The sequence below is a fragment of the Larus michahellis genome, chromosome 2, assembly GCF_964199755.1.
Source record: "Larus michahellis chromosome 2, bLarMic1.1, whole genome shotgun sequence".
Lineage (NCBI taxonomy): Eukaryota > Metazoa > Chordata > Aves > Charadriiformes > Laridae > Larus > Larus michahellis.
The window spans coordinates 80,294,225-80,320,993 of record NC_133897.1 but is presented as its reverse complement, the minus strand read 5'-3'; the positions used below and the strand labels follow the sequence as shown (position 1 = coordinate 80,320,993).

At 39.7% G+C, this 26,769-nt stretch overlaps 1 protein-coding gene across 4 annotated transcripts in view; it reads right to left on the bottom strand.

Moving 5' to 3' along the window:
* The window catches only part of PIGN (phosphatidylinositol glycan anchor biosynthesis class N), a 109,632-nt gene that overhangs the window by 62,019 nt on the left and 20,844 nt on the right, over positions 1-26,769 (bottom strand). For all 4 annotated transcript variants that reach the window (XM_074576120.1, XM_074576123.1, XM_074576122.1 and 1 more), the window contains exons 4-11: positions 26,120-26,218; positions 20,768-20,874; positions 14,234-14,358; positions 12,841-12,971; positions 8,827-8,943; positions 4,024-4,064; positions 2,142-2,201; positions 967-1,059 (exon numbers count right to left, since the gene is read on the bottom strand). In XM_074576120.1, the coding sequence (XP_074432221.1) occupies positions 967-1,059; positions 2,142-2,201; positions 4,024-4,064; positions 8,827-8,943; positions 12,841-12,971; positions 14,234-14,358; positions 20,768-20,874; positions 26,120-26,218 (773 nt within the window). The remainder of the gene's footprint in view (positions 1-966; positions 1,060-2,141; positions 2,202-4,023; positions 4,065-8,826; positions 8,944-12,840; positions 12,972-14,233; positions 14,359-20,767; positions 20,875-26,119; positions 26,219-26,769) is intronic.

The window sequence follows — 26,769 nt, the reverse complement described above, 5'->3', positions numbered from 1 at the left end:
AAAAGCGGAGATCTTCCAATTGTGGAGGTTATACTGGCATCCTTCAACTTCACGTCCTGCCCACCAGTAACCTCCTCTGCTACACACCAGCTTTCCAAAATAGGTTTGGAAGTGACTCTGCTGCTGACACTGCCAACCTAATATCCACACAAACTACCTTTGTGAACCTGGCATTCAAGGGACAGAAGGTGCTAATCTCTTGTAGGTGATCTCATGCTAGTTCCTTGTTCCACTGATATCACACTGATTTCCTGACAGGGCAATAGCTCTTGCGTGGCTCAGCTGCCTGTCTGTGGAGAAGATGGTTTTCCCTCAGAGCATTTCTATGTCTTGCCAAACCATGATTTCTGGATTTGGGACTGTTTCTTATTCCACCGTCTAGTGAAACAAGAACCCTTTTTTGTTTGGACCACATGTGTTCTCACAATAGGATAATATCCAATATTAGATGAATCAAGACAGAAGCCAGAGATGAACACTTGCAGAGCAAAACAACAGATACAACAGCATTAGCTAAAAGTTAATTAGGCCACTAATTTAATTTCTTTAATGGACAGGTGCCTGTTACCTTTTTGATCTGTTTGTATACTCTTCCTGCCTTAGAGCCTTGTCTCCCAGCCTCTGTTGCAAAGGCAGTTATTTCCTTTTTCAGGTATCAGCACTTAGATTCTACCTACATTCTGCAAGTAGGTTTACATTAACGTCAATATATATAAGTATTTATGTTAAGAATCAACAAAAAAGTTACTCATCCTTCTTACAAAAAAGGCACTTATTAAAGTCTTTCAAACTCCTTCAGATATGGCTCACAGCTAGTCAATCAACATCACCCAGTACGCACATTCAATTGTAGTCCTTTGAATTACAGCATGTTAGATACAGCATTATGTCTTAGTACAATTATTTTTACAAACAGCAACAACTATTATTCAAAGAAATATTTTTCTTTACCACATGTTTAGTTACCTTAAATTGCTCAAGAATCTGAACAGCGTTGGTAAATATGCTCTCTGCTTTGAAATGAGCACTATTGTTCAGATATTCAAGAGGTAGAGTTCCCTGGGGAAAAAAAATACATGTATATACATAAAAAAAAAAATTAAACGATGAAACAGAAATTTCTCTAACTGAATGGTGGTCCAAACCAGCAGTAAGAATACTTCAAATTACTGCTGAAATAACTACTGTAAGTCCTTTGAAAATACTCCTCTCGTATAATTTCACAGCATTACAGGGACTGTTCCTAACATCCCACCTCCTACAGAAACGCAAAAAAGGTCAATAACAAAAGTCATTATTAAAGTATATACTATATAGTAATCCAAGCTCAACCTTTAATCAGAAGCCATTTTTTAAATCCTAAAAAGTCTTCCATCCAAAGACTTGCCTGGGCCTGACTCACCCAGGAGTCATGATGGGAGTTCCCGTGCCCCCCCGGGTTGGGCAGCTTTCCCTGCATCACCAGCAGTTGAGTGCAGGATGCGGGGACAGAATTTGGGGCACAGTCTCCAGGAGAAATATTTTGAAAAATATGCTGTAAATAGGTGCTTTGAAAATGAAACAAGCAGCATGAAAGCACGCCAATGTAATGCTAATTGTCAATTAGATATTTATGAGACAACCTTTGGATTATGTAATAATATACGAAGGAAACTCAAAGAAAAGGCCATCTCACAGTGAGGGCACTCACTGTTCACTAAATTAGAGGCTCAAGATACCATCTGAAGAAAGTACACTAGTTTAAACAAGAAGTAATTAAACATTAAATTGTAGGAACCAGCTTGTTTACAGGCTCAGCTTCCATGATCAAAATCAAGTGTTATTCAAACCATATTGCATTTTTTCCCATCCCTAAAAAAACAAAGTAACAAAAAACTTTTATGTAGCTCAAGAGTATAAAGTTGCAGATTATAAGAGGATCAGCTGCCTTTCCAATTGAAAGCACTATTCAATATCTAAAAAGATTGAGTTTACGCTCCAAACCGAAGACATACATCTAAAGCTAAAACTACAAGCAGTCTCCATAAGTTATAGCAGTTTTCCAAATTTAAAACCTTTCACCTCATGTGCCTCAAGTCTTGTCCCCAACACCTCTTTGCGAGCAGATTTCTATAGTACAGAAAAACATTTGTACTTCTTACCACAGAATTCAGGGGGAAAGGCACACCAATAAGGGAAGCCATCAGTGGTGCAATATCAGCCTGTGCAAACAGAAGCATTCCCATTTTAAGACAGTTCCAGCTTCTAGAGCTAGTAACTTCAGTTTAATTTTAACGTATCTGCATTTGCAAAAGTAAATGGTATAATACTGTGAAGTTATAACACACAAAACTCCTTTATAGTATTTTTTGTTTCCAGTAGTCATCATGGCATGATTAGATTCAAAATGCGAGGCTCCAGTACTGACAAAGCTTCAGAAATGCATTTCTTTTAAAAAGCAAATGTAAAACCCCACAGTATTTATTCACAAGAATTCAGTACCTCCTTCACTGCACTCAGAGACATACCACTTTTTATGACTGTTTATACCACCAAAAGAACTAATTTCATATTTACAGTTTTAAGCAGTACACTGAATATACTGCTTTTCACAGCACTCCTTATCCCATGTTTCCACGGTGCCAATTACTCACCTTCTCCCCTCCAGAGGGGAATTCTGCACTTTTACTCGTGTCCCAGTCAGCCCTCAGGAAGGCCCCTCAATCTATAGCAAGGCTTCTCATAAAACATTACCATTACCTTCTACTTGTGATGATAAACACTGGCTCTCACCAGGTTTATATTTGCCTTTGATATAAAACTATGCACCAAAATTCTTTGTTTTTCCAGCATAAATCTGAAGAAACTATACTGAAACCACAGTCCCACACCTACTACAGTACAAAAGCTCTGTCTTTGGGGACTCCGTTACCCAGAACAAAGCGACACTTGAGACTCTTGCATACGGTCTCACAATAACATCCCCATAACTCCTGCTAATCTTGAGAGAAAAATTCATCTCTAATTTTGTACCAGGGCTTTGCTGAAAGCAGTTGACCCAGAACATTCCCAGCTTCAACTTCCCAGCACAAGATTATTTGTCTTGTTTGAGCTGGTTCGGACTCTGCTAATTCATATACTGGGTTTCATAGGATGATAGGAAGAAAGAAGCAAACAAGCTTCAGGTGCACACATGTATATGCGTTATCATCACGATTTGAAAAAAGCTTGGCTAATTTAGTATCAAGGGTTAAGTTGTCCACCTTTTTCTTCCTTTACAGTACAAATTGTCTAAACTGCTAAGTGCCTGGCTCATAATCACAGACCTTGTGGAAAAAACCCACAGTTTAACAGTATAGCAAGAACTGGTTTTGATTCAATAACGATAGCAACTTCTGGAAAAAGTTACAAAATACAGACATTGAAATAGATAGCTCTGAAAACCTACACTAAACATACACATGGCTAACTTTAAGTGTAGCAAAAAACATAACAGCAGATGCTCACAAACTTGGGAAGCATGGTCATTAGACCATGCTTTTTTTGTGTTTAACTGGGCACAGTCATAGGAGTACCAAGGAAGTGTAACCTCCAGTCCAGAATATTTTCAAAATAGAAAAGAGAGGGAAAGCATCACAAGTTCCTCCTAAAGGTTTGCAAAACCAAATCCCACTCTGAAAACACGATAGATACTACTCAAGTTACTTTTAGATAACTCATTGAGTTTTCAAAGGAGTACCTGGCATATTGTACTGCACTCTTTCTACAATGGCACATGATCACATAACTCAAAATGGTGTGATAATGCATCTTCAGGAAGAAAAGCTGTACGTAGCTGCCACATGTATTAACAAGCAATTTAATCTTTTTCATATTATGTTCAGTATAGGCGCGGTTTCTGCAACTCTAACATTTAATTAACACATTTCAGGGAAATGATATGTCAGTGTGAACGTTCATTCAAATTCCATCAATTAGTTTAAATCACACAAAACTCAATTTAAGGAAAAATTTATGAGCTATTAAATTAGGTATGTTTGATACCTGATTGACATCCATTCTCTTCAAGTCCTCCAGTTTCCATTCTGCAAGAAATAACAGAGCGCATGAACAGCTAATCTACACAGATTTGAGAAGGATAATTCAGCTGACATTTAATGTCTTGTTGCTATTTTCTGTAAAGTGTTGTTACTAAAGAAAATTATAATTTGGCTTTAGGATGCTAGCTCAAGAGGAGTTACAGATGAAACTCAACAGGCAGAAACAATAACATGTATTCATTTCAGTTCACATTTTCTTTTATCCATCAGGATAAATTGCTGCCTGCAATTGTGACCCAGATCAGTTGAAGAAAGATCCAGGTTGGTTTTTTTTTTTTTTTTTCATCACAGTAGAGAAAGTGATGCATTACCTCCTGTGCCAACTAAAAGATTAAAACTCAGGTTTAGGAGAAGGGCTGTTTAAATCTCTTCAATCGTTTTTTAAAAAGGTTAACCCAAGGTCCCCAATATACTGGCACAGAGTGGTACAAATATACTTCATGTCTGCCATAAGCAATACTAGCCAAGAGCAGGCTCAAGGGAGAAGTTCAATGATTTAGCAATCAGAACAACTATAACAAAAGCAGAGACAAAGCCAAATGTACAAGCCCCTAAAGCTGTGGCGCATCATACAAAAAGCTGGTTCAAAACCGTATTTTCCTGCTCTCCATTAGCCTCTAAGGAAATAAAGAGGAAATTGCCTGTTTTCTTTGGGGGTGGAGAATTATTTAAAAACAGAGTTTAGCAGACTGAGAGTTTTGTTTCTTTTTTTTTTTTCATGTCTGCTTTTCCTAATGTTTAAATTTGCTGCCCCACTACCCACAGCAATAATATGAACAGAAAAAAAACCAAGCAAAAATACCCTAAAACAGACAACACAAGGTGGTTGGTTTTTTTTTTTTTATTCAAGCTAAAAAAAAAAAGACACACAGAAAAAAATGATAGGGGCTGAAACAGACTTGCTGATACAGTAGTTAAAATACTGTCAATGACCTACCTAGAGCAGATCTCAAATACAGCAGTAAAGACAATGGGGGCACCTACCCTCAACTGGGGAACCAAACAATGTTAGCAACAGGGGCACAGCCACCTTCCTCAGTGCACAAAGCTAAACGGGCCAGTCACCACTTGCCAAAATGACACTGCAGAAACACCACAGACGTAAGCAGAAGTCTGCCTAGTACCTCAGACCATTGATGGTATAGCCACGTTACCCAAAATTATCCTTTGGGTTTACGTGAGGTAGAAGTTTAGATGCACCAGAAACAGGCTTCATGAAAAATACCGGTAAACCATCGCTCAAAGGTCTGGCTTAACCTCATGTATTTTCTCCAAACAGGCACCCAAATCCGAGACCATACCTCTCTTTCTCCATCTTTTGATAGTCCCCATCTGTGCCAGACCCAAACCAGTCTCAGCTGAAAACAGCCCGAGACAGGAAACATCCACATTTGCAGTATTGCATGTACCAAACCTATTTTCAGCAATTAGTTCATACCACTGCTAATTTTGGGGGTCTGAGTACAAGTCCACTGTTATTTGGTCCCAAGAGCACCCTAAAGAGCAGCCGTGTACCTTAACAGCACCGAGACATACAGTTAGAGCAAGTTCCCATGGCAACGCAGGGGAAGTATTATCAGCATTAATCATGAATTGTGTTAAACTCACACCAAAATGAAAAAGTTTGCTTCCTTTTGCTTCCCAGAAAAGGAAATGGGTTTATATTTCTAGAGGTATAGACTCTCATTCATATTTCTATTATATAAATGCATTGTTTGTTTTCCTTTAAACATCATTTTCCAATGAAAAAATATTGGAAAATTGTCTACATGCACACAATGTGCTTAAGGTAGGAAGAAACTGTAGCTCTGCTAGAGAAAAAGCTAGCTTTGTCAGAAGCTTTTACATCTCCGCTTCCCCTACTCAGACATTCCCAAAAGGCACAGAGTTGAAGACATCTGTTTCAGACTGGGAGCTGTATGTCAGACACTGAGCCCAGGAGCTCCCGAGGAGCAGGACACACCTGCAGACCGGCCGGTCCAGGCTGTACTCCCAGGAGCAAGGTGTCTCGGGTGTACGAGGTGCCCACGCTGGTTTACAGTTCCAGCTCACTGTCGAGGTCTCCTGTACAGAGCTCAGCAGTTTTCCACCCGCTTGTAAGGGTTTTTTTTTTCCTTTACCCTGCCCTGCTTTTATTGCAGCCCACCAGGCAGTTGGATGGAAACAGTCCAGGGGAAACAGCAGAGAAGCACTGATTCAAGAAGACGCTGAGGCTACCTGAACCAAAGGAGACCTCACGTAAAACCTCACAGAAGCAAAATCAGTGAAGGTGTACACCGAGCTTCCTCAGCCGTGGCAAAGCAGGCTGAGCCCCCTCCAAAACAGGGATGTGTATAGATGACAACAACCACCCCACGTCCTTCTGCTGCAGAAGGCTATGCCTTCACTTACAAGCTTCTCTGGACCTGTGTCCCAAGGCCACCCGGCAGGGCAGACGCTGAGGAGCCTGAGAGCAGCTCTCTATTGTCTTTCTTTCTGAAGAAGGGTCAAGCCAACGGCCAAAAGGGTAATACCACGCATCGCCAGGATGCAGGGCTGCCATCACAAATCTTTCCAAGATGATTGCATGGCCAGGCCTGAGGGAAGGCAGAGCACAGGTGAAGGGACTGATGAGGAGAAGGCTGTCATCCCAGAGCAGACACCGTGCCCTTCTGGCCATCCAAGGAGCGCATTAATCTTTCTGTGACAAATTGGACAGACTAAGTCTTGCCTGTTGGCACTGCCTTTGGGATGGCAATGATGAGAAGAGAGACAATTCACTGAGCTGCCTACAGCCTGCTTGCACTGAACAGAGCATTAGACGTTTGTCAGCTTTAGAAATACTCTGCTCTTTCCGTGAACTCTTAACTCAGAGAAATTCAGAATGATTGTCAATAGATACAAGAACTTGAACACTGGTGCATGCAATCGCAAATATAAGTCTGACACGTGCATACGTCAGTGACAAAGCAGTCTTGAAAACACTCTCCTCCTGCACACAGTCTCAGCTGCATTTGTAGGGAGCAGAAAAGGCAAATTCAAAGAACTTTAAGGGACCTCTTTTAAGCGTCTTTTCTTTCATATGTTAGCTTTGTGAAAATACCTGGGACCGTAACTTAATGGAATAGCTGAACTGTATTGACCTGCAAAAGCACCAAGTTCCATTTCAATAAATTTTTCTTTACTATTAAGCTACGTAGCCTACTAGAAGCTATAACGTACTACCATAGAGAGAATAGTCACTTTTTAAGAAGATACTTATTACTCAAATAGATTCAAACTCCCAAGATACTCAGACTCAAATCTCCAATAGAGATTATCCCTGGCAATTAAGAACCTGTAAAGATAGCGTCTAAAACAAACCAACAACATGCTCGACAGCTGCAAAGCAAGTCCAGAATGAAGGGAGGAGTTTCTGATGTTTGCTTTGGGGTGTTTATTTTTTTGTCTGGTTGTTGGTTTTTTTGTTGGTTTTTGGTTTTTTTTAAACCATCATAAGGAAAATATGAAGCAGGCGTAGAAGGGTGCAGACACATTCCCTCCTTTAAGAAAATACACATTTCCTAACAGATAACAGACAAAAAGCTTTCCCAATCATGTACCTGGAAGTAAGCTAAATACTCATCTTTTTTGAAATGCTCTCACACCACTTTCATCATTACTTGAAGTCAAATGCTGAGGTTTGTACTAAAGCTGCTCAGAATCAAGGAAACTGACAGCTGTAAAAATCAACTATTACAGATCAACCCTTGGAGACATCAAGTGTTCTCAGAAGTCTAGCAGATCAGCCAGACACCAAAATCAGTTGGTTTTACTCTGTGTTCTATTTTTTATTCTACAACTAATTTTCAGTTTTATCAGAGATGTCATAGTTTTACATCCGCAGTTAATCACCAAGAGTGAAATGTTAGCATGCTCTATAACTAACTAGTCCTTTATGTTTAATCTGTTACCAAATACCTTGTCAAGAGCAGGGTTAGGTTGAATTCATTTTTGCCTGTTTCTCTTCTCTAAAGCAGCTTGATAAACAACCCAATAAAACAGAAAGTCATTACCTCATTGATCGCGAGTAACGACCTAAGAGATTCAAGGCATCTTAAGAAACAGAGCAGGCTACAAGAATGGGGCACATGAAGGAGGAAGAGCTTGCACAGTTTAATCACACATGGTTCTAGAAATCCATTGATATTTCAGTAAGCCAGTATTTATTGCATTATATATTTGAAATATTAAAAATGAATTCTTTTTTAAAAGGTTTACTCTTCTTAAATAGATTACAAAGGGGAAAAATAACAGTAAGGAGTCACAGTTTTTCATTGAGAAAGACTGTTTACATTTCTACAACAGCCACAAGAATGCAAGTGAGACAAGACAGCCCCTGGGAAGTCCCTCAGGGTTGTGCTGTGAAGCTAGAAAAGAGTCTTAGGACATGCCAACTTATCATGTTTCTGTACAAATAGCTTTTAACCTCTGGGAGTCTTCCTAAGAATTAAGTCTCCTCTGGAACTAAGTTTTAGGAGTGTGAATAGCCTCCTGTACCCAAAGAGGGAAAGTCTTCAATTCCATGATTAGAAAAGAAAAACAACTCTGACATCATCTACCCAATTCTGCTATATCCTCCCTAGGCATGCCCTGTCACCTCTTCCTTCCACACCACACAAAGCAAGTCATATTTACTGGAATAGAAATCACCGAAGATCAACAGGTGAAATGGCTAAACACCTCCCTTTCCACCAAAATCTTGCACTTAAGTTTATATTTTACCCACCTTTCAAAAAATTGTCTTCAAAGAACTGGGATGTGACTTTCTGTGGATAATTCACCCCAGCACCCCAGACAATCAGAGGTGTTAAAGTTTCTGAGGGATGACCAGCTCCATGGGATCCTAAGATATATGAAGCAAAAAAAAAAAAGTGTAAACTTTAAGACACACGGTGTAAAACCAAACAAAACCTATATATATATGCACACACGTAATAAATTCCTGTTACAGTATACATACTAAAATCCTGTGACAGACAACCTATTCCAGCTTCATAGCTTATTTTTATGCCACTACAAGTAAAGGCTAAATTTAAGTTGCAAGTTGGAAAGTTGGTACCACTTAAGTCAAGCCTATAAAGATATAACTTTGTATATTAAAAAACTCAAACCGTTAACATACAGAAACTAAAGCCTAAGTATTTGAGAGCCTCAAGATGTAGAGGAATTACCTGCTCAAAACACATGCACGTGCCTGTCCTGAGCATCTCATGAAAACCAGGGATGGTTGATTTGAGTAAAATTACGCATGTCCCCAAAAAGTAATATAGAACTGATCTCTAGTCCGCAAATAACAATTAGACTTCCATTTCAAAATCAGGAGACTATGTATTACAACTGTCATCCTCTCCCCGGTGATAGAAGTTCATATTTAAGGTTTTAAAGCCTGGTGGAACTCTCCTTAAGAACTGATAAAACATGACTTTCTTCCCCAGGGAAATTAATTCCCTCCAGATTAACATATCAGCCACCTGAAGAAGGACGCTTTAAAAGTATGACATCTCAACAGCAGCTGCACTGAAGGAAAAGCCACACAAACTTGAAAGAAAAGCTTGAGAGTCACTGAACTCAGTGGGTGAGGTACCACAGCAGTGAGATAACCCAGTCTCAAAGGGAATGACATTATTAGACAAACTCTACGCCGGTCACTGCACAGTCTACAAGATTACACATTTTCCTTTTATTTGCGTAGACACAGGCTCCTCCCTCTGTGCATGGATATATATATATATTTTAATCATTACAAAGGACAGAGAATAACACATTGTTTTAAGGACAGCTTTTTTTTTTTTTTTTTTTAACAAAAACAAACCAGAATTAGGTATGAAATCGGGAATTGCATTGAGGCTGTACAACAATCACAATGGCAGAGCTGAAGAGCCAGCTTTGCTTTCTTTAAACAGCCCTAAGCTTAAGAACGCACACATTTGGGAATAAGATTTCCAATGTTCAGAAATCCCTTGAAAGACACTCTCTGGGCTCAAAAGCCGCAACAACTGCTCTTCTTTGCAGAGCTTGGGAAAAGAGCAGATGGAGAGCGCGCTTCCTCCATCCTCCAGGCATCAGTTATTTCTTTCTATTGCAGGAGGAAAGTGCATTTTTTGGTGAGCTTTCATTTTAGCCAAGGCACCATCTCCATCAGCATTTTACTGAGACAATGCCTCCGTGGATACTTAAAGGGAGATATAGCTGTTAGAGGCAGCTGTATCCACCCTCCCCCTGTTATAAGAACCAGGTTTCAGCCTGATCTCAATTGTAAGGGCAGGGGGGGAGGGATATTTGATTTTCAGCTGGGTCAGTTCCCTGTTCCACCCCCTCAGCACCCTCCAAACACAGCTTTTCAGGGGAAAGGGAGGGAAAGGGTGCTGTCATTTTCTGTTCTCTGGTACAGCGTACCACACAGTAGTACTTATGCCAAGATGGTAGCAGGAACAAGTGGCCAAGGTGAGGGTGTGTGTGGGTCCACCTATGTTGGTGGTCAGCAGTTCCATCTGAGATCACCTCAAAGCAAAATCATGGAGTCAGACTGAGAAAGCAAGTGATTTTATTGGTCTTTTCCAACAATTACAGTTTCTTTGATCATGTCAAGTTCAGAACATGTTCTCTTCCTTAATAGGTCCCCCCTGCCCTTTTAATTTTTAATTTGCACGTCCCATTCTGCAAATAACCACTGAAAGACTGCAGCAGTTGCTGATACTACAAGCTCAAATAAAAAAAAAAACAAAACACTGAACTAAGCCTTCAGACCTCTGGCTATGGGCCTAAGTGTCATCTCTGTTTTTTCTCTTGGACTCACTAAAGTCAACTTTAAAGTTATTAACACTTCTGGCAGAGGAGCAAGCTTTTTCTTCAGACAGAAAGAGATAACAAAAAACTACAACAGACCAGTGGTTCCCAAAGCCTGAAGAGTTCCTCCTATCGCCTTTTATTCTTCCTTCAAAGAATCCAGTACATAATAAGAACACGCCAGCAGCACGCTCTCGCAGTGAGGAAGGACAAGAGCACCCGGGGCTGTTAACAGGAACACAGTCCAGGAAACAGATTATCCTCCTCTATTCAGTACCTATGAGACAACCTCTAGACACTGGATCCAGTTTTGGACCCCTCCAGTACAGGAAAGACATCAACCATCTGGAATGAGCTGAGTGGGGGGCCCCCAAATTGGTCCAAGGAGCTCTAGGCTTGTGAGGAGAGGCTGAGGGACTGGGTTCAGCCTGGAGCTTTCAGGAGGACGTGACAAAGCATCCTGCCTGGATCCCACTGCCAGGGGGTTTGAGAGAGGATGGAGCCAGGGTCTCACTGCTGCACGTGGTGGGAGGATATGAGAAAACAGGCATAAGTTGGAACAAAGGAGGTTCAGATTGCAGATAAATAAAACTTTTTTTTCCCTCCACAAGGGCAGGCAAGCAGCGGAGCAGGCTGCCCAAAGGGGTTGCATAGGCTCCATCCTCTGAGGTTTTAAAGGCCTTTCTGGATAAAGCCCAAGCAACTGTGTCTGATCCCAAAGCTGATCCTGCTTTGAGTAGGTGGTTGGACCTCCTGAGGTCCCTATGATCATATAACACACACACATATATATAAAAATATATATACACATATACACGTACCTCCCTTATAAAAAAATATTAAATGATTACTTGAAACAGACAAAAAAAAATTCCAGAATTAAAATTTTATTGCAAGTGGCAGTCAGCTCAACAGTAAATAATATTCAAAACTGACTATTTTGCAAATGAGCAGATGGCAATTAGGCTGATTTTGAATAAATATATGAATATTTTGTCATCTCTGATGACAGAAAAAGTCTGCATCCTTTCCCTTTGAAAAATTTAGGATTTCACACACAGAATAAGATACTGAATTTTGCCTGAAGTTGTTTAAAAGTATCACGGTTAGGAGTTACAAGCACACACAGCATCAGAAGAGAGCTTATCACTTTCACTGGCTGCACACAAGGACAGGAGTGTTCTTAACGTTCTTGAAAAAAGGAAAAAGGAGAAAAAAAATATTTGTCTAAATGAGTTCACCACCATAAACTCTTCTCCTCTGCCCTTAATCTAGTTACACCAAAGTTGCCTCAAGTCATTTGGCCACTGTGGTCATGCCCATCACAAGTGCTCTCTGTGGGTACCAGCCTGGCTGGCCACCTGCCCCACTCTCCTTTCTGTACTCTCAGCTGCTCCACCCACACTTCAGTGCCAGCCTCCTCTAGAATGATCACACAGCAGTCCCATCCTTTCTGCTGCGCCTAAAAGGCCGAAACAAGCAAAAAGACCACCCAAAAAAATGTTTTTCACCAACTCCCAGGCAGGTCTGACACCTTTCCCAGGTGCTTCAAGAGCAAAGTGATAACTATTTCTGCCCCACATAGGCTACAACAGCTTTGCAATTGGCACCCAAATAATACAACCTCACCCTGCTAAGGCTAGTTTTCCACAGGGAGGCTGACAGAGGTGTTTTTCAGGTCTTTTTCTCACTACTAGCAGCCACTAAGGGAGTCAAGCTTTACTCTATTAATTTCTTTTTTACTGCCCAGATAAGCAACTCAGCTGTCATAGGGCTGATGAGGGACTCTGCAGCTAATTAACCATTTCCTAATTTGCAGGGGTTTCATACACAAGCAACACTTAGGATATCAAATCAAAGCAGGGGCTCCAAATCTTCTAGTGTCACAGAGCTCCAATTGTACTCTAGATACTCATCCATAAACTCAGCTGACTCAATGTTTAAAAAGACTCACCCCAATCTGTCATTCCATGGTCAGAAGTTAAAATAAATGCAGTTTTTCCATCATGTCCATAGAAATTTTCAATCATCGAAGCAATTTCTTTTATACCCTTGTCAACTTTTTTAATATTCTCCTTGTATTCCCTAGAAAAATAAGAAACAGTGTGATTAAATTCCAGGTGGCTCTCACACTTGGTATAAAGCAAATTATCCATGGTCATAATGCCCAGTCCTTTGATTATAGGCAGCTTTACACTCTACAGAACCTCAAGCTAACAAAAGGCATCCTACACATAAGATCTCTTCTCCTCCAAGTTTACATGAGATAACTAAATGGTCACAGAACAGTTTGAAGGTTCCTGAAACTACAGTCTCAAATGGATGTTTATGTATATTTCAAATCTGACCTGTCCTTGATTGAAGACTATAATTTAGTCACCCACAGCTATCAGGCAACTTAAGGAGAATGCCAAAACTAAGGAATTCTGGAAAACTGAAATACCTTAAACTGTAAGTTTCAGAAATTATTCAAAAACTTTAATCCAGTAACTAAATAACAAACAAGGATCTCGCCATGCAGGGACTGTTTCAAGATGATTCACAGGTCAGCACAGATCCCACGGTTTTGTGGAATAGAGGCTAAACCAAAAATGTGTATATTTTTAGAAAAAGTGACTGCAGTTACCTTCCAGCAAACTAATTTTCTATTTGTTGCTGTTGCTAAAGTCAGTTTTAAAACTCTGTCTTCAAAAAATCATAACAAAAATAACATGAGACATACAGCAAGTATGAACGTGGGAACGATGTAGGAAATTGGAGCAAGGATTTTGAAAGTATGCAGGGATTGAGAGAAAGACATAATATCCTACATTCAAAGCATGTGAGGAAATGAAAAGAAAGTTCTCAAATAGCGCACTTCAAGTTGAATTGGTGATGACTACTGTTAATCTAAACTCTTCTGTTCGTTCAAGTGTCCTAAGGAAAACTAAAGCATAATGCTGAAATTTGCAGCCATTATTCCTGAACTTACTGTTGTCTACAAATTCAACCATACCATTTCAGCCATAAGGAATCAGAGCATTGTTCCCATTTTATATTTGAAACTAAAATTTCCTACATGTCCTCTAGATCATGTATTGACCATAACTAAGACGACCTGCTAAAAATCAGACTATAACCAGGCACAGGTTTATGGCAGAAGTCTGTCACTACTAAAAGGAGACCCTAAAACCAAAAAACTACAGAAAATTCAGAACATAAGTAATCACGGTGACATACATGACCTATCGTAGAAACTCTCAAGACTGCAATTCTTGTTTCAGACTTGATAAATAGCACTGTTACAAAAGTTAATTACTGTATGCATTTAAAACTCTTAAGAAAGATACGGTTAATCTCTCAATTACCTTGAGTTTGGCCGATGAGCATGTCCATTTGTGTCTATGCCTAGCAAATGAAGGAACAGAACCACTTTGTCTTCATGCAGTGCAGAGAACAACGTTTGATTACTTCTGGAAGAATTAAAGAAGCTCTGTATGGAATAAACCATTAAGATATTAATCAGAGTACAACGGAAAAAGGTGATAGGCAGACTATTAAAAATAAAATGCAACTGGTTTCATGTCAAAATACTAATAGTTATTAGAGTTATGAAAGAGAAAAATAATTACTTCCCAATTTACTTCTTAGAGGATAACTACCATCAATATAGTCAGTCCAAAATTTCAACTTAAGACAGGTAACACTCCTCAAGTTGAGGTGGTTTTTTGGGTTTTTTTTTGTTGTTTTTGTTTTTTTGTTTGTTTGGTTTTTATGTGTTTCAGTTTCTTTAGGCAGAAATACCAGATAACCGGTATCATCCCTTCTTTGCCTCCTATGTAATCACAACTACGCACCATTCTCAAGATCCACTTATGGCTTTATATTTCCATTGATTTATCGATTTCAAGCTAGAAGCAAAGGTCTCAAATACTCTTGCTTTGGAAGCAGGTGCTGCAGGACTGAGATACCAAGCTACAAGTCGCTTGCAGAAACCAAAGTAAAACAGAACAAAACAAGACACGCTTTGCAAATACATGAACTACAGAACATACATCTGCCTTGCACATGTCCTACTTAAGCATCCCCGAGGCAGATGCCGGGGGGATTTTCCCCTCAGACTGAATGAGTCTTGACATGGCTATTCTGTGTTAGACCAGCCATATTACAGCAATGCAAAATGCAGGCAGACAGCTATTCCAACATGATCTCCTTAGTGACAGCGCTGCCCATGGAAACAAAGTTGGGTACCATTTTAGTCCAAAAATGCATCCAGAGATCCTTTTCAATACACTAATATAAAGGAAAGCATCTTCGAATTTCACACAAGAGTCCAGGGAAAATACTGATAGAGCCAGTGAACCATGTCTACCACCACAGAACAGAGCAGTCCACCCCACACTTGTGATAGTGGTGGAGCTCCTAAAAACTAAAGCTCATACCTTGTGTAAACAAAAGTCACTGTACCCAGAGGAAGACCAAACTGGCAGCAAGATTATCATAGTAGCACACAATTCCACTTTTCCCCCCGCCCCGAATATACATGGACTAATGTAGCTACATGGACTAATATTTGCACACTCTCAACTTGAGCTCTTGTCCAAACAAAATCATGACCAAAGTCCAGAGATATTTTAAATGAAGATATAAGAACAAAATCCAATCACATTCAATAGCAATATAATTATTTTTCTGGAGATTTCCATTTCTCACAGGGGTCCGTCCACCTGCACATATTTGACCGCACATTGAAGCGGCCTTCCAGAGCACACCAGTAACTTGCAGGATAGAGTATAATTCTGTTTTCTTATTTTAATTAAATAAAAGGAAGCGACATATCAAACCAGACAAACAGGAAATTCCCAAAGTTAAATCCAAAATGTATATCAATATTAGAGGGCAGGTATTTTTCTATCACGGACTGATAAAGAAGCCGTTGTGCAGAAGGCAAGGCCTGAGCTTCTCTTCTCCCACCAGATGAGTCCCCACGACATACCAAAGCCACCCCACTTCCCCAGCCACCTTGTAACCCAGAGCAGCAGCAGCCAGAAGAGTTTGCCCAACCTCTGGCTAATTAAGAATAAGATGACAAAAGAAAGATGGGTGTGACCTAAGATGTGGCACCTTTTCCCAGAGCAAATAGCAAGCTTTACCTCATGAAACTTTTTTTTTTTTAAAATGATTTACTGAAAAAAAAACAAATAGGAAGTTCACCACAAGGAGTTATCTTAGGCTGATAAAGGTGGTGAGTTGGTAAGCAGGACACCAAACAGTAGGGGCAAAACCCACTTCATCTTGCTCTGGAGGTTGCTGAACTGTTTGCCCAGCACTATCCTTGTAGCCTGCTAAATGCCTCCTCTTTTTGGTACTCAGTATTCACAAAACTTGAGACCTACCACCACTCAACACTAGCTTCCAAGCCACCATTACATGTTCACTCTATATATATACTGTTTCTGTCAGGTTTTTTTTTTGTTTCTATTTTATTTGCTCTATTCAGTAATATTACCTCCCTTGTATAATTAAGCCAAATGCCACCAAGAAGTTTCAGGAATGGGAGTAAACAACAGAGGCTGGGATAATTCAGTTTCGCCAGTCTCAAGAAAAGGCAGCTAAGGAGAGATCTCATTGCTGTCTACAACAGTCTACTGGGAGGGTGAATAGAAGATTGAGCCAGCCTGCTCAGAGGGCCTTAGTGATGACTGGGGAAAGGGAAACTCCCAATTTGAAATGTGGGAAATTCCAGTAAGAGACTTTTTTTTTTTAAAAAAAAACAAAAACAAAACATAACTGTAGCCAGATATTGGAACAGGTATTCAAGAGGTTGCTGAAGATGCTCAAAACTTGACTGGGCAAGGCCTGAGCAGCGTGCTCTAACTGGACCTTGTTCATGCAGGGAGTTGGACTCAATGACTACTACAGCTTTCTTCCAACCTTCTTCTTCAATGATTCTGGCAACTTTTCTATGATTTTCTGGCAACTAACAACAAATAATACCCTTGCTACAACCAATACACAATTTACAGTAAACTGTAAAGTTAATTATAATATAATACTAATTAAAATTTTACAAGAGAAGTATAGTTACAACTATGTGAAATCTTTTAGTATCATCTCCCTCCTTGGACGGGAAAAAGCAAAGAAGAAAAAAAGACGACCTAGAAGCTCTAGAAAATACAGGATTTACTGATGTCTGAACAAAATATGGACTCCATAGATGTGTAACATAAGTTCTTGGGGACCGTTTGTTCCCCCAGAGCCCTCCATGCAAGCATGATCCTTTAATAGAGCTGATAAAGCATTACTGACTGCATAGATGCACAGGGAGAAAGAGACCAAACAAACTTTCTCCTTTCACAAAGCTCCTTCATACATAAATCTAGGACAACTTAATTAAATTGTTTGATTAAAGCTGTGCACACTGATTTGTGCTGATGTGAGAGTTTACATAGTTATGCCAGTTTTTAGATGTAAAATAAATGTACAAAGGCAGGAGAAACATATATATGCCAGGTTTATATCAGTTGAGCATGCCCACGCACAAGACTCCTACACATATTTAAAATAAATCATTCAACCATTGTACTGCTAATTAGAGCAGAGCTATCTGTATTGAAATCCACTGGCAGAAATCAACATCAGGTCACGGTACCATCTGCAAAGCTTCAAAGTTTAACATCATTCAGTTCTGGACTCCAGCCCCCACCCTGCACAGAAGGGACAGTCTGAAGGCTTGGTCTGGCCTTATTCCAGCAGAAAGGAGCCAAAGGAAGAATTAAGTACTGTGTTCAAAATGAGAAAGAAAAAAAAAAGAAGAAGAAAAAGAAATGTTTGTCATCTACCCCTACATGCCCACTTAAGTCAGAAGACATCTACAGAATACCTTGAACATATCCTACCCTGTGGTCATAATAAATTGTGGTTAGACCATTACCGGGACTCATCTCCAAGACTGTTTGAGTTCCTGGAATTTTAATCATTTTACCCTAATAGAGTTCAATCTTATAAAACTGTTTTTCACAAAATACTTAAAAAAAAAATATCAGAAATGCATTAAACACCTCATGGATCTGAGATCTTGCCAGGACTTGCAAAGCGCCCCTCACTTTAGGTCTCACAAAGGCAGACCGCTGTGGAGCAACAGCCAAGTGGTGGGAAGTGAAGGGGCCAGCAACGACTATGAGCTACAGAAGTGGTCCTTCTTGCATACACGGACCTCGTTGCTAATGACAAAGGGAAGACACATCATAGATCTGAGATCTTACGTGGGGTCCTGAGGTATTCCGCCTGACCCCTCCCCAGCCCCTGCACACAAGGACAGCATTTCCCAGGGAGCTTTCCCAACTTTCGCTTTAAGGTGAGAAGATGAGGAGTGGGTCTCTCCTGTCTTCTCCTCTTCTGAGAAAGATGTGGAAGTGCAAAAGAGGACATGGTAGACGCGATGCTTAGCAATATGGTTTAGTGGTGGTTTTGTCAGTGTTAAGTTGATGGTTGTACTCAATGATCTGAAAGGTCCCTTTCAACCTAGACAATTCTATAATTCTAAAAAGACCACTTTTTTGCCTGTTAGTTAATATAGACTCCCAGTATTTTGCTCCCTAATTTTTCTTTAGCACGGACTCAAACTATGATCAAGGTAAGGGTTATTGAACTATGAATCATTGAGCCACAACACACTAAATTATACTCAGTCCCTTAATTACTTTGAAGGCTTCTAAAAAAACCTGCAAAAAATCAGAAAAAAACCCGCAGTCAATCAACTCCATACCCATCTGTATCTCCAAGCCACTCCCAAAGTATTACCACACATTAAAATTACTGAGTTTTAACTCAGCTGCAGATAAAAACCCCACCCAGTCTAGTCTATACTTAATTTTCTCTGTCCCAAGACAGGGCTAGGATCACCTCGTACTACAAGGAGACATGACAGGGATTATCAAGCATCATACATTTTTTTTCCTCCACTCACAATTTAAGTGATCTGCTTCTGATCCATACAAATAAAAACTAGTCAGAATTTCACATATCTGGACCAACTGAGTTACTGTTAGTTAACTGCTTTTTAAGAGAAGCAGCAATTTTAGGATGCCAGCACTAGTAGCCCAAACATTAGTTAGCCATTCTCCATTTTATCCCCATCTTTCTTGGGGCAGAGGAAGCCACAAGTGGCCCTTGTGATGCTTGGGACCTCCTGACTACACGGTGGAGAGGGAGTACACCTTAGCGCCTTTTAGTTCCTAGAAATCCAGGGACAATTTTACCACCATAGAGTTAAATGGTACGTTGTTAAGTATTTGAGATAAAGCTCAAAGGAAGTAAAAAAAAAAAGTACGCAAAGGAGAACTTTAGATTTTCAACAAATTGTCATTGTTGCTTACATATAATCTCACCAGCATAGCTGAGAATTGTTCAAGTTATAATAGCAGAGTGACCTCAGTTTCAGTCAGCCTCAGGTTTCATGCTTCTGAAGCAATCACTGATGTGCAATTGAAGAGATGATTAATGGAATAAGTGTTTTACAGCAGTCAATCAAGTCCTATCCATTCACAGTATGAAATTTAGGTAGGCAAAATAAGTCTTTAAAATAATGGTGCCGGTTCCAAGGAAAAAGTCATGGCATATATATCAAGCGTATCATCATAGACTGAAAGAAGAAATGCCATTAGGTGTTTTGAAGCAAAGGAAAGGTAGTACCACCCTCACATACCTGTGCAGCTCCAAGTGACAGCAGGGTGCAACTTTAAGACAGCAGCTATCTGAGTGTAATTGACAGTCTAATTTGATTTGTATCATTCATACGCATTACAATACACAACCTGGCACAAGCACAAGTTCAGGGAGAGGCTGGCAGCTAGAAAACACATCTTTTTTCACTTGCAAACTCAGAAAATCGCTTCCTTTGTAAATTTGCAAACTATAATGAATTTTTCCACCCTACATCACTGTTTAAAGCAGACCAACCCTTGGCGTCCTAATGAAGTTACTGATTTGGTTTATTTATTTATTGGTTTATGTGGTTTCATTTTTGGTTTGATTCAATTTATGCTGGTTAGCTAATGTTAATGCATACAGCCCAGAGATCTTCTGGAAAAAGTTTCAAGTCCATCAACGTTCTTATGAGATCCAGAAAGTAACTCACCTAATTGCTCCACTGATAAAGATATTTATACACCAATATCCACTATCTGCATTTCTTAATCAGGACAAGTGAGGTAGCGTGGAATAACACAGATGTAGGAATTAATGAATAATCAGAAACTATGTGCCTTGGACTATTTATACTTACAGTGACAGCGTCACAGAAAACAACAATCATGAACCAGCACTGACCCAAGTCAGCTGAGCAGAGCACCATGTGAACAAGTTATACTGCTTCAGGGCCTAAGCTGCCTCTGCCACCCCTGTCCCCCCCAAACCAACCATGACTTCCGACAGCCACAGCATAGCATGAACCGCAGCAGATAATCAGGAATCAGCTACGTGCATCAGAATGAGCCACACTGTATAATTACAGTGGGTAAAAGCCTGACTAAAATTAAGCCAATAATATTGTCCATTTCTCTCTCATAATGGAGACTTACCATTTCTGCCATGTCATATTACTTGTTGCAAAATCCTTAACTAACCACATTCTGTAGTGCTTTAAGATGGGCTTCAGATTATATGGAAATTTAAGACAAAGAAAAGCCAAGTATGTTTTTAAAACATTTTCATTAATGTTAGATTTTTTTTATTAGCATTGAATAACAAAAATACTTCCTCTAAACTTCCATTACACTAGTCACAATAATGATCCTAAGTGACAGGTCTTTCAAAAATTTCTTGCTTTCTAGTTCTATGATAAAGTTAACATCTAGCTGTGCATTTTATACACAGGTAGCATAAAAAGATTCTCTGCTCACCTTAACATGATCAAAAACCCACATGTCAAGCTCGGCTGCATCTTGTGCTCCAAAGTCTTCACTTTCTGCCGTGTAACAAAATGTATAAACGTGATCTCCACTAGCACCTGCAAAAACAACACAGGTGGAATAGGAGAAAGAGTAAAGTCTTCCTTCTTTTCTCATAGTCAAAAATGCACAAATATTAATGCATTATTTTAAACTTTCCCATCATTTATGGATTTTTTTTGAAGCCTGGATACTATTTTAACTCATTAGCTTATTAGCACCTCAAAGGAATGAGGAGCAATGTTATCCAGTACACTCAGGTGAGGAAACAAAGTATGGAAAGGCAGATAGTAGAACAAATCCATGTTAACGCAAATTAAACAGAATTTAGTTTTGAAACAAGGAATTTCACTGAGAAACTTCTAACAGAGAAAGCTACACGTTAAGAGCCTTGTTTGAACACACATGTTTGGGGTTTGTTTTTTTTTTTTTAATAAGAAAATGTACTTATCTTGTGGTTGCTAAACTGAATCATGTAAGACCATGCCCTATCAATAAGGCCTTTTATACAGGAAAACATCATATATCACATATAACGAAGACAACAGAAGGAATGTAACTTAGTTACTGTGTATCAGTTCTAGGAGGCAACACAGTATTGAAAGCCAAGTGGAAAACTTCAGAAAAACAATATTCAAAGTCTGCATCTTTAAAACATGGATTCAGAATATAAAAGGGAGGACTACTGGACTATGTTCAGGCATAAAGTACAACATGAGGGCCACTGATGCGAAAACACAGCATCTGGACAAGGCAATTTCTGTACTCACTGTCAAGAGAGCAAAGCAGAGAAAGTGGGGGGCGAGGGGGCAGAAACGGATACCTAGAAGAAAGTAAACTTCTGAAGTCCTGGGAAGATCTGAAGTTAGGTGGCATTTAATGAAATAATTCAGTCAACGGCTGAGATGTTATTTCTACCGTGACTACGTAAACTCCCAGAGGGAAAATGTTCTTCTCTCAGTTGATGGCCAGAGAGAATATAACCTATTTGCTGGATGTCACAATTATATAATGCAGTTTTGTAAGCTTCCAAGCTTGTGAATGAACTAACATCCCAGTATAAGGGAGCTGTTTAACCAAGATTATGTCCAAATCCACACAAAGGATGCAGGTATTTCAGGCCATGAAGATGAAAGCTGGCACAGATTTTCTGGTGCAGCTCCCCCTAGCCCCCAGGAGACATTACCACTACTTATAACTCAGAACACTCGCTGCAGTTCTCACAGTCGGAAAGAAAAAGAAGAAAATACTCCCAGGCATTAAAAAGTGAATTAAGGAGTTCCAACTGGTGGATAAATGACTTCAACAGAAGAAATAAGCCCTGGCCATCACTGTCAGGATGACTGATGGTCTAAGAGGGTAGAGTGCTGTACTGTTTTTTGCAGTGTCACAGCAAACCTGAGAAGACTTGTCTTTGAGAGGTGCCACGCCAAAGAAGCCAAATGAAAGCATGCAGTTCGCAGACCGGACAAAGGAACACATCTATTACTTACCCATTTCTAATTTCTACCAGAGCAAAAAAAACCACACCACCCAACCCTGCACTGCAAAATGACGCCATACATGGAAAGTTTTGGACTGCCTGCATAGCTTGAATAATGTAGCTTTTTTTTTTTTTAAATAAGAAAACCTACTATGCAATATGTTACAAAATATTATTTTACTGCTGTTATTTGAGAGATGGCAGGCAACAGTATGCTTAACATTTTCTTTAAGTCTCGGGATAAGGAAGCAAAGATGGGATAGAGAAGTAAAAGGAAACCAGAGATGAAAACGTCTTTTAGAAGTGAGCACAGAGCTCTGCTGGGTTTGGTGCTGCCATTACACTAAGGGAAATAACTGGAGGTGCCAGAAACTCCCACACCAGATACCACCCACTCCTACTGCAGACTCGTCTGGCACATCATCTCGCTCTCAACATCAATATTCAAATATTAGGATCGGGGATCAAGTTATCACCCTCTTACAATAAGATTTACGTCCTGCAGAAAGCAAAGATCTCACTCTGCTGGTGGGACAGGTCCCATGTCTAACAAGTTTTTCATGGGTCAAAGCCCAGAGCAGCAGGATACTTTTGCTAGCAAGTTTCGCAGGCACAAAAGAGGGGAAAAAAGAATGAAGGCACAAGGACAGTCAGACATAGATCTGACAGAGTGTGGGCATCAGAGAGCTGTCAAACACAGCCAGGTGAGGAATGTGAGAAACTACACATTTTTCTTGGTGCGCTGTAGGAACAAGGAACTAGAAGAGGAGACCAAGAGGTCTGTCTGTCCAGAATAACCCTGACAAAGGCTTGTCTCGGTTGTCCCTACGGTTTTGATGATACCCTTCTTCATACTCAAGCTAAACAATGATCCTCGTCTTGCTGCTAGTTTCCAACAGAGAGAAAGGGAACCTATGGAACAAACGGCAATCTGGGTGCAAAGGACTAACACCTACTTCCCTTAATAGAAGCAACCACCTCAGCTCCTTTTTCAGCGTGGCATTTAATATTCTGGATTATACTCCAGCCTAGACCCATGACAAAACAGTACAGAACTAGACTGTTCAAGTCAAACCTCAAATTCTGGCAAATGTAGAAGAAAAACTCAAAATTTTAAAGAGCATTCTGGAAATAACACAGGCATTTTCAAAGTACGTTATTTTCAGATGGTTTCAAGGTCATAATCTAAAAATGTCATAGAAAATAAGGCTAAAATTAGCACACTGAATTTGTGTAGCTGTTGTGGTTTAACCCCAGACGGCAAATTGGGCCACACAGCCGGTCACTCACTCCTCCCCCTCAGTAGGGCAGGGAGAAGGAGAAAAAGTAGGGGTAAAAAAGGAAAAAAAAAACCCAACTCATGGGTTGAGATAAAGACAGCATAATAGAACAGTAACGAAAGGTGGTGGTGGTAGGGAGATAATGATGGCAAAAAGTTATACAAAAAAAAAAGTGATGCAACACAAATTGATCTCAGGGCCCAAGGCTCAGTTGCCCAGCCCGACCCAAGCAGCAATCATAGATTCCTGCCCCCCAGCCAACTCTCATTTATATACTGAACACGGCATTGATGGTATGGAATATTCCTTTGGCCAGCTTGTCCTGTCTATGCTCCCTCTCAGCTTCTATGGGAAGATCAGTCTCCTTGATTTAATATAAGCATTACCTAGCAACAACTAAAACAATATGTGTTATCAACATTATTCCCATACTACATCCAAAACACAGCACCTACTAGGAAGAAAATTAACTCTATCCCAGCTGAAAGCAGAACAGTAGCTTAACTTTCACTATTAGAAACTAACACCTTTTGATCCTGCTTAAGTAAATGGCACACCTGGCACACCAGTTCCAAAGGTACTTCGGCCATTTTCTCAGTATAAAACACTAATCCCACAGTCACTGAGACTTCGACAAATTTAGATTTCATGGATATCTACGTTGATATTAAGAGAGATCTGTGAGCATTTTATTTACCTTCTCTACAGAATCCTCAACCATTTCATTGAAATATTTACTTTATGATAGGAAAAGGACCTGAAGAACATAGACAATGACAGGAAACAAAAGATTTTTCTCTCCTCCCCAAAAAAACAGCAGGGGTTATATACTCTTTAGGCATCATCCAATGAAAGTGGCGAAACAGTCAACAAAATTCTGAACGTTTTGGCATGGTAAGACACATACAAGAAGAGTACTGTGATCTCACTAATTTGCAACATGGAAAGAGGAAGAGAAATTAAGCTATGCTCCCCTATCTCCTTTTTGGCTTTTCTATAAAAGTAAAGTTAAAGATCAAATGCTTGATCCCATTCCCTTTGGTATTATAAAACTTTTCTGTTTAGAAACTCTGTATTATAAAATCCTTTCTGTGTTATAAAACTTCTCTTTGAAAGAAGAGGAAATACCTTTTTCTACTGAAAGACGTTAATCTACCTTTCTATCATGAGAAACTATGATTCGTTTTCTCAACACAGCATCTACTTCTCAGGTACAATGCTGCGCTACACCTTTCTCAATTTTGGGAGATTTCCCTCCCCCTGCAAAAGAAAGCCCCATTGTTGACGCCACTCAGAACAAGCCATATTGAAAGACACAGCAACAGTATGGTATTACTCTTGCACATCCCTCCAGATAACATCAAAGCTGCTTCCAAGTCCTGTGCTTATGTTCTTACTCAAACAAAACTAGTAGAAGGACTGGGCTCTGGGAAATTCTTGAATTCCCCAAATATTTTCCCAAGAACATATCTCCAAAAATGTAAATAAGCTGTGCAAGGGCAATGTACTACCTTTCTCCTCTGCCCAGCCACCATCACAATATTCCCAAATACAAACTGTAATCTGAGGTCATGGGAAATTATCAGGAGATATTTTTACAGTTTACCATAAAGGATGAAGCAAAAAACAGAAAAGAGGGACATGTGTGGGGAATATCAGGAGGAGGAGGAAGAGACTGGAGGTCAGAAAAAGTTCAAGAATCATCATGAGAAATATGATGTATACTTTTTCAAAAGCAATGTTATATTCTACTCCTATCTTGCCTATCACACTTTTCTGATGTGTCAATGCCAATACCTAGAACAGAACAGCAGCATATCTGCTATCTTGTCTCCTTTTCCCTTCAGTCTGTTTTACTCTGAGATTATGGGAAAGGGTGTATATGCCCTCATTCTTCCAAGAACAAAAACAAAATTAAACTTGGAGACTCTTTAAATGTTTGAAGTGTTGCTCAGCAATCTCTGCATGCTGAAAGACCAATTGCACGTGGCTGACAAGATTTTAACACGCTGCACACCATGGCGAAAAGACCTCACCTTCAGGAACAATACCAGGCAGCTCCTACTTGCATAAAGTTCTTCTCCTTTACACATTATTATTCTGGAGTAGAAGCAGGATAACCCACAATAAGCTACTTCTCCAGCTCAGATACTTAAAAAGCATGGCTGCAGTTCTATCACCTGACTCACTGGGAGCTGCACGCAGAGGAAGAAAAACCCCAGCTGCAGGCTTGCAAACAAGAGCTGTAAACCTCAACCAAAGAAAAAAATACTAGGTCCTTTTAACTAAGGGTGTGTTTCATTTAGTATGCTGATAGAATTAGGTAAGACCCACTTAAATGGATGAATAATAAATGGGGATATCCTCTTTAAAAGCTTGCTTTTTCTCTACCTGGTCTTGAATTTACAAACTAGAAATCCGGTATATGCAAATATACAAACTGGAAATATTCTATTTACCTTCTTTAACTCACAGATTTTAAGTGTCTCTATTTTACTACTTGATAATTATGTGCTGAAGATTCATAAAATTTCACCTTACCTTTTGCAAACATTGGCAAAATATCTGGGCTTCCCCAGCCCCAAGTATATTTACTTTCGTTGAAAACAGAGTCAAATTCCACTGGATTCTCCTTCCATCCTGTTAAACAAACACACCTGGATTTAAATGGGGTTGCCAGTAGATCTCATTGACTGCTAAGACTGTGCTAAGTCTATGCAAAATGTTTGTTGTTGTGCTTTTGGTGTTTTTTGGTTTTGTTTTTTTTTAAAGTTTCCCTTAAATCACTTCACAATGAACTCCACTTTTTGAGTCTCTGTTTTACTTCCATTTCAACCTCTATTTGCAATTAGTCCCCCATTCATTAAGAAGTGAGATGAAAACCTAAACCAATCTCATTATGCAAGGATTCAAACAGACAAAACACACAGCTGGTTTACCTTCAAAACAGCTAAAATTCTCCTGAATTCTAAATCCCCTGTTGTCTGAACTCAGCTTTTGGCATTTTAGGCAATAAATTACATACTAATATATCGTATTTCCAGCCGTCATGTTCCACCTCATCACAATAAAACCTTCAAGATATTCTGTGTCCATGACAAGGCAGCTGACAGAAATATCAAAAGATGCTCTTAACGGCAATTCCTGCCAATCCTGCATTTGTAGCAGATGTCAGAAGGAAGAACCTTTTC